Here is an 8,572-nt window from a genome sequence, read left to right on the forward strand (position 1 = left end):
TACGTAATGAAATTTCATAGGTATTTTTCTACAAAATGTTTTTACGAAATTAAAATTCATAGTTATTTTTCTATAACATGAAAATCCATAGCTTCGCTACAAAAATTTGTTGTGAAACAGAATTTCATAGTTGTTTCACTAAGGAATGAAATTTCGTAGCCATTATGCTACGAAATATAACTACAAAATTAAACTTTGTAGCTTTTCGTCTATAGAATGAAAATCCATAGCTATTATGCCTCGAAATTTCGTTACGGAATCACGTAACCAAACAAGATTATTCCCTTAGTCCCATCTATCCATATCTCCATACACAATATCTTGAGTACCTATAATGATCACCACATCCACTGGCATTGATGTTTGGAGATAAAATCGTGGTGCTCTTATTTTACGATGGTAAGAAAAATAAAACTGAAATTTTAAAGCTATTCTGTGAATTAAAACGACAATTGTTCTGCTGAGAAAAAAGTTTGATAAAAAAAAAAAAAAAAAAAAACTAAGGAATCTATATATATTTTGGATTTTAGCTGAGAAAAAACTCATCCAGTTGCATGAGTTCTTTAAAAAATAAAACAACTTTTTCAGTGGTTTTTTCGTACATAAAACGATTTTCCAATGCCTTTTTTGGAGAAAACATATTTTTTTTTATGAAATATAATGAATATAATAAGGAATTTCCCCACATAATATTGATTTTTCTACCCGTTTTCATTTTATTTCATTTCTTTTACACAGAGTTTTTGATAATACTCATCTTTATTTTTTGCTAGGTAAACATTCAAATGAAAGAAAAATAACTTACAATGTTTGAAGACGATGTCTAAGACTCGATTGATGGCACAACATGTTTATCTTTTTTATATTATTAGTTTTGTTTTCTAGCAATCGTGGCATAAACTTTTTTCTTGATGATGGTGTAAGGCCTAAATTTTGTTCATTTTGATACTTCAGTTATGAAGATCTAATGATGGTGATCAATGGATGACGACTATTTGTGAACAAAGACCATACCAGTGAATAATGAACATGATTATTATAGTTTATTTGCTATGTCTTTTTAAATTTCTTTTTAACAAAACATGTAACGGCCGTATTCATATTTCTAACTAAACACATACACAACGGGTTCCATACCCTTGACATGGATTCCTTCCCCCAAACCCATCAGGAATTACACACGACTTGGTCAGGGATGGGAAGCATAAATAGGCTGGGATCGGGAGGGTCACATCGCCTTCAGTTTTCAATCTAATTAACTAATTTTTAATTCTTCTAAAGGATTTCACAAACCAAATGTCCCTAACGTCAAAGTATCATTCTAAGATGCTAATCATCAAAATATGGTTAGAAAGAAAGGACTATCACCTTACCAGTTTTGTATATATACTCTAAACTAGTTATCTAGTTTAATAACCAAATTGAATGAGTTATATAAGAACAGAGCATAGTTTTATTCAATATTCCTCCATTCAAAAAGTAATCAAATAAATATACATCTTCCAATCATGATCCAGGTAATTTACCCAATAGATGATGGTTTTGGGAAAACCCCATGTATAAGTATGATATTAGATGGCAATGTACACTCTCACAATAGATCTCAAAGATACGGTATTTGCAACCTTGAGCAGAGGGCTGTACAAAAAAAATCACAAAGAAAAACAACCTATCACCACCTTATTGTTCTTGGGGTCTAAAAAAAGAATCCAGGAAACCTTTTTTCCAATAAAATCCCAAATCATCTCAACCATCTATAGCATCCACGGGAAGAGAAGTTGCCCTATGAAGAGCTTGAGGAAGCAAATAATTGTCCTCAAAACTTGTCTCTTCGCATGTCCCATCATTTATAGGAAAAGAAACAAAATGTGTCCCCGAAGCGAACGATTTTAGTAAATGATCGTCATCCTTGTGTTCTATTGAAGATGACGATTTTTCTTTTGTATGTTTACTAGAGCTAGAATAAACTTTTGGAGCAAGTCCTAGTTGTTTATCTCTAAGCTCCCTTAGCTCCATCTGATATTTGGCCTTGAGCCATCTGAGTTCTTGTCTAATTTCGTTTTCATAATCATCTGCAAAATCTTGTTGTTCGTGGGGAGCAGTTTCAGTTTCCTCCAATACCTTTAACTTCACCGCCTTCAAAACTTCTCGTTCTCCTGGTTCGTCCTCCGTACATGATTGATATTCACTCGTGCCCATTTCTGGTCCCTCGTGATGAGCCCATATATCGGAATATTGTAATCCATCGGATTGGCTCGAGACCACGGGTGCACCCTCAGTGACACAATGCTCGGACCCTTCAAATTGATAAGTTATTTCTTCAAAACGGCCATGGATGGCGGCACAATGGTGGCGCGAACAGTGAAGTAGGTTTTTTCCATTCGTGGTCCTTGCGGGTAAGTAGTTGATTCGGGAACCGTTTGGCTCGCAACTTTGGCAGAAACCGTTGTTCTCGTGATGCGGGCTTTCTTCTAATGGACTTAATCCTTTTTTCCACTCGGGCACTAAGCAAGAAATTTCACCATCGATCATGTCAGCTATCTTATGGACATCTTGATTGGTGATATCCAACTCGAAAACCATTTCATTTGCAACACTAAATGCTGTGTCGGATTCAATGTCGAAGGGGAAGTAAATATTCCGAACACGCCCTGCAAATATTTAGTCACCAATAATAGCTTATCACACAAGTTACTTTTGAGTGTTAAAAAAAAAAAAAAAAAAAAAAAGAACAGAAATTAAAACCTTATATCTTTACCACCATATCATCAATTAAGCCACTCAACTATTTTATGCTGTGATTAAACCGATATACTTTTTGGACTGTTCAAAAAGACTACACTTTCCACAATCACCTGGTTTTGATATCACGGTTTTCAGGGAAAAAATACAGAAAAGCATTACATACTTCCCACCATTTTATCGATTTAGCCACTAAGCTATTATTAATGCAATCAGAAGGGAAAAAAAATAGTTCAGTAGATAATTCTACAAAGCGGTGAAAGTATGCGTTGTCTTTCCTTATTTTGGCCCGTTTCTGGAAAAAGGGTTATTCTTCCGGCCGCAGACCGCCCCCACCCATAGCATCAAGTGAGATGCAAATCGAGTACACAGCAGGCCACTAGGTGGTTGGGGACAATCCACAATGGAATTAAAAATTCCCACCATGCGGTTGTTGAGCCTCAAACCCTTGACCTTTTCTGCAAGTATACCACCCTCAACAAATGGATTGGAGGGGAATATTTTGCCCATTTTCACAACCAGGTCGGTAACCTAGGGAAATGGTTTGTTAAGGCCGTAAAAAAAAAAAAAAAAAAAAAAAAGTACAATGGTATAATCAAACAACATAAGATAGTTTAGTGACAAAATGCTGTCAATCAATAACAGTTTTCTACTGAATCTATAAAAAGGAACATATACATACCTTCTCTATCGGCAATTCGTAGCCTTAAGAAGATGCCATCGTCGTCTCCCCTCCTTCCCTTGATAGAAATATCGATGTCTTCAAGATGGTCTTGTTCTTGGGTTGTGAACAATTCAATTTCATTTCCTTCAAGTTCATAACCAAGATAGTTTGAGTAGTTATCGGTTGGTGGGCTGTTGGTAATTAAATGATTATTTATTAGAGGCATTCCGTCAAAATCTCTCCAATAATCAATCGGCCTCAAATCGTAGCCATAATCGTCCGGTTGGAGAAAAGGGTCTTTGAGTAGCTCTTTTGCTGGAAGCCTAAGAGAAACGGTAACTAGACATTTCTCCACAAATTGTCGCACTTCGGGGTCTTTAACTTTGTACAACGCATCCGGTTTTTTCCCCTATTTGGAAACAAATTAAGTTATATGATCATATCTTGAATGTGATTTGATGAATATATATATATATATATATATATATATATATATATATATATATAAGAAGTTAATGAGTTGATACCGAGATAACTTTCTTGTAGATCTGAGCGGGATGAGTACATTCACTATAAGGATATTCAAATGTGACCATCTCCAAAATGCACATTCCAAAAGCATATATATCCACCAATTCATTGTATTCCTCGGCATAAACCTCGGGAGCCATGAATTCCGGTGTTCCTGAGAGCAAACAAAAAGTTGCAAATATCAAACACCCTTGAGCCCCAAGAGCATCATGTGAGATGTAAATCAGATATGGAGCCCAATCCCACAAATGAAATGTGGGAAAGAGGAATTTAGTTTTTTGACTGTCTTACGAAAATGAGTTAAATAAATGCATCTGCGAATTACAACAACTGGAGCCGTCGTTACATAAATGAACTACTTTAGATGGAATGCAATTACGACCTACTGCTAAAACCTCCCATAAATAAAATATTTATGCATCATACTAATTCATCAAAAATAATGATATAGAAAAAGAAATTTTTTTGTTTGAGGTAGGTATGTATGTATCAATTATCATATAGTATGTTTGTGCAAAAATACGACACAGGAAGGAATTAAGGCAGTGAAGTCAAGGAAGGGGGAACTCACCAACACAGCGAGCAGCATGAGATTTACGCAGAATGGCTGCAAGCCCTAAATCACCAATCTTGACTTCTCCTTGATTCCCATTAACAAAAATATTATCACATTTAAGATCTCTATGGATAACAGGAGGATCATGGCTATGGAGATAGAGCAGGCCTTTCAAGATCTGTCTACACCAATGTTTAATTGCTCTTAGATTAACCCTCCTGTGTTTCTGCCTATACCTAACCCCAAATTCCAAAAATCAATCAAATATCAGATCAAGAAACGCCCTGGCTCCAAGTCAAAGATTTTGGGATCAACTTACTGTCTAAGGGTACCAGAAGTGAACATCTCGGTCACAAAATTCATGTTCCTGTTCGCAGTATCAACCCAGGATGTGTAGAATTTCATGATATTGTTGTGTTTCAAGGTTTTCAGTAGATGGATTTCACAGTATAACCTCTCAAGATCCTCGGGACTTTGCAGGAAATCATACAGCTTTACCTGATTCCAGGCCACTTCTATGCCTTCATATTCATCGAAAGCCCTATAACTTTGAAAAAAAAATTTTAAAGAAAAAAAACACAAATCGATTTGTAAATCCCACATGATTATCTCGAAATTTCGAATACCGATCAAAAGTTTAGCAAGTTCTTACACTGTCTTTGAAGCTCCCTTCCCCAAAATCTCATTATACTGAAACAAGATGAATCGGAGGTTTTTAACTCATCATGGACTAACAAACAAATAACATCAGGAAATCAGAAACCCCAAAAGGGGAAAACAAAAAGTTTGGATTTTTACCCTTCCATATCTTCCGGTAGGATCTACTTCAACGAACTCAGACTCATCTGAATTAAGAGATGCAACACCGCCATTCATTATTTACTTGAGGGAGATGGGGCTGGGCTAATCACGAAGATAGATGAAGATGGGTTTTACTGCAAGTAGTGCAATAATTGTGGAAAGAAGAGAGGGTAGATTGAGATGGAGATTGGAATCCTCCTCGTTGAGTCCATCAGAAAAAAGAAAAGAAAGAAAGAAAGAAAAAAAAAAGATTAAGGAAAGATAGACGAGATATTTCAACAACTCGGAGACAACGAGGCAAAAGATTTCTAAAAAGGCAAACACACATAAAAACTCTTTCTTTTTTCCTTTAGCCCCACAGACACAAGCACACACATATCATGACAAAAACACCTCTCTTTCTTTTCTTGTGTCCTCTTTTCTATCTCTTCACGAGCCACCCACAGTCCCACACACACACACACATGCAATGGTGCCTTTGTCTACATATCAAATAAATTGTAGCCGGTCTAAAAAAATAAAAAAACAAATTGTATCCACCACTTGTAAATATGGTCATAAATTTGTTTAGACTTTTGCTTCCCATATATCCTTGTCCTAACCCATATTCATTCTTTCAGATATAAATCAAAAATAGTTTTTTTATGGCTTTTTTAAGTTTTTATTTCATATGCACATCACACTTTGAGCATTTTCAATAGGAAAATTTTTAAATATTTATTACTATTGATTTTTTTATTAACAATTTATTATTATTAGAGCATATAATTTATTTGTGTTTTTGTATTAATCATTAAATATATATTGAATAGTTAATATGTTTTTATGTTTTGTCATTTAACTTCTTCATACTTTAATTACATTTCATTTATATCTTATTAAATATATTTTAGTTTTAAATATTTTTTATTTATTTATCAATTAATTATTTTATTAAATATTTAATGACATTTTATTTATGAAATATAACTTATAATGATTATATAATCATTAAATATATATTGAATAGTTAATATGTTTTTATGTTTTGTCATTTAACTTCTTCATACTTTAGTTACATTTCATTTATATCTTATTAAATATATTTTAGTTTTAAATATTTTTTATTTATTTATCAATTAATTATTTTATTAAATATTTAATGACATTTTATATATGAAATATAACTTATAATGATTATATAATTTTTTTTCAATCTTTTTGTGACTATTACGTAATAGTTTTTTCGTATTAATTTTTCCGAACGATATGTTGTAATATATTACTTTTGTAACAATTTATTGTAGTCATTTTAATAAATTAAAAAATCATGTACGTTTAAAACTTAAATAATTAAATAAGAAGGTTTTATAGAACTTTTTAGATAGATATTGGTAGTTAGTTAAATTTGTATATAAAAAAATATAAAAAAAAATAACCATTAGATAAGTTATTTAATTAGAGGTTAAAGTTTTTGAATTTATGCTCGGACAATAATTTTAAGTTTTATTATAATTTAATCATTGGGTATGCTCTTACATATTTGTATATGTTTATTTCTGAAAAATCTTATACCGGATGTAATCTATTTATATTATTTTTACTTCATATTTGTATATGTTTATTTCGGAAAAATCTTATACCGGATGTACGAACTATCTCTTATATATTTTAAGTTTTATTATAATATAATCATTGAGGATGCTCTTACATATTTGTATATGTTTATAACAAAAATCAAGTTTAAAAAGCTATGATATATATATATATATATATATATATATATATATATATATATATATATATATATATATATATATATATATATATATATATATATATCAATCACATATAAATATGGGACCACCAAAGGGCCTTTGGCCTAGCGGTAAGATGTGACTCTCTCAAATAAGAGGTCATGGGTTATAAGTCTCTTAGTAGACGTAGTGGTATTTAGGAGGAGGTTAGTTAGTTTGCTATTTCAATATATATATATATATATATATATATATATATATATATATATATATATATATATATATATATATATAAGATTGCTTAAATCGTAATTCATGTTATCCAAAATCAACCAATCAAAATCAAAGGAAAAAATATACTGTTTTTGAAGCTTAATGTACAAAAGATTAAGCACAAAGAAAACACATCTTAAGTCTTAATGTACAAAAGATTAAGCACAAAGAAAACACATCTTAAGGAACGGGACATTAACATCACATACAAATGTCCCTTTATTTAATGAACGGAAGTCATAAACACTTTGTACCCTTACTATCATAGGTGGTATTTAGGAGTAGGTTGGTTAGTTTGCCATTTCAATATATATATATATATATATATATATATATATATATATATATATATATATATATATATATATATGGGCCCTTAAGTTTTTAAGACTTTAAATTAAAAACAAGGATGATCAATATTGGCCATTGAATTTATTTTGGATGGCTTAGATTGCTTAAATTGCAATTCATATGATCCAAAATCAACCAATCAAAATCAAATGAAAAAGTATACAGTTTTTGAAGCTCAATATACAAAAGATTAAGCACAAAGAAAACACATCTTAAGGAACGAGACATTAACGTCACATACAAATGTGCAATTATTTAGGTGTTGTTTGTTTATATCGAAGAGAAAATTCATGAAGTCTGCAGACCACCTCTGCAATCCTCTATAGCAGAAGAGGTGGAACAAACGGTTGCAGCCTATAATAAGAAGCATGTTTGTTTTTTAACATCTGCAGACTGCTGCAGTAAACAGAAATTAAAACTAAACTGAAAATAGTTCCCAACACTGAAATTTTAATAATTCTATTCTTAAAACATTGAAAGAATACTAAAAAGAACATGTAAAAAAACAAAAATATAAAACTTTTTAAAAAAACTTAAGAAAATATAAAAGAAGCTAACAGTTTTATTGTAGAAAAAAACTAATTGTAAAAAACATAAAATAATAATAATAATAATAGTAATTAAGAAAGTATTGCAAACGATGTCTACAAAATTCGTAAAAAATTACACATGTTAAAAAAGATGCAACTGAAACTGAAAATATTATTAACAGAAACGGTAAAAAAATTAAAAAAATCAAGTTAAAAAATTTTGTGGAAAATACAAAAAGAAATTGTATCAAATCCATAAAAAAACTTTTAAAAAATCAAAGTTTTTTTTAAAAAAAATAAGTTTAACCAAAATTTAAAAAAAATACTTGGAAAAAATGAAAGTTGAAAAGGTTTGAAGAGGTAAGTCAAGTGCTGCGCCACGCAGCAC

At 31.3% G+C, this 8,572-nt stretch overlaps 1 protein-coding gene across 2 annotated transcripts; it reads right to left on the minus strand.

The window, feature by feature from the left end:
* Positions 1-1,451: 1,451 nt before the first annotated feature.
* LOC145136018 (putative serine/threonine-protein kinase WNK9) lies at positions 1,452-5,679 on the minus strand. Of its 2 annotated transcripts, none has more exons than XM_079070220.1 (7): positions 5,292-5,679; positions 5,146-5,183; positions 4,813-5,034; positions 4,509-4,729; positions 3,934-4,091; positions 3,425-3,815; positions 1,452-2,651 (listed from the first exon to the last, which is right to left on the minus strand). In XM_079070220.1, the coding sequence occupies exons 1-7, from the start codon at positions 5,367-5,369 to the stop codon at positions 1,747-1,749; spliced, it is 2,013 nt and encodes a 670-aa protein (XP_078926346.1). In that variant the 5' UTR covers positions 5,370-5,679; the 3' UTR covers positions 1,452-1,746. The 2 variants fall into 2 exon arrangements, with proteins under 2 accessions (XP_078926346.1, XP_078926345.1); XM_079070219.1 differs by having other exon boundaries at positions 4,813-5,040; positions 5,292-5,678.
* Between the last annotated feature and the right edge of the window lie 2,893 nt (positions 5,680-8,572).

This window comes from Lactuca virosa, chromosome 9 (genome assembly GCF_052849685.1).
Source record: "Lactuca virosa cultivar CGN04683 chromosome 9, Lactuca_virosa_CGN04683_v6, whole genome shotgun sequence".
Lineage (NCBI taxonomy): Eukaryota > Viridiplantae > Streptophyta > Magnoliopsida > Asterales > Asteraceae > Lactuca > Lactuca virosa.

Excerpts from the sequence above, each read along its gene's own strand:
- LOC145136018 (XM_079070219.1), bottom strand. The coding sequence starts at position 5,369 with ATGAATGGCGGTGTTGCATCTCTTAATTCAGATGAGTCTGAGTTCGTT. Across the intron at positions 4,092-4,508 it reads TCATGCTGCTCGCTGTGTTG|GAACACCGGAATTCATGGCT; the intron begins GTGAGTTCCCCC and ends GTTTGCTCTCAG. Across the intron at positions 3,816-3,933 it reads TCTACAAGAAAGTTATCTCG|GGGAAAAAACCGGATGCGTT; the intron begins GTATCAACTCAT and ends GTTTCCAAATAG.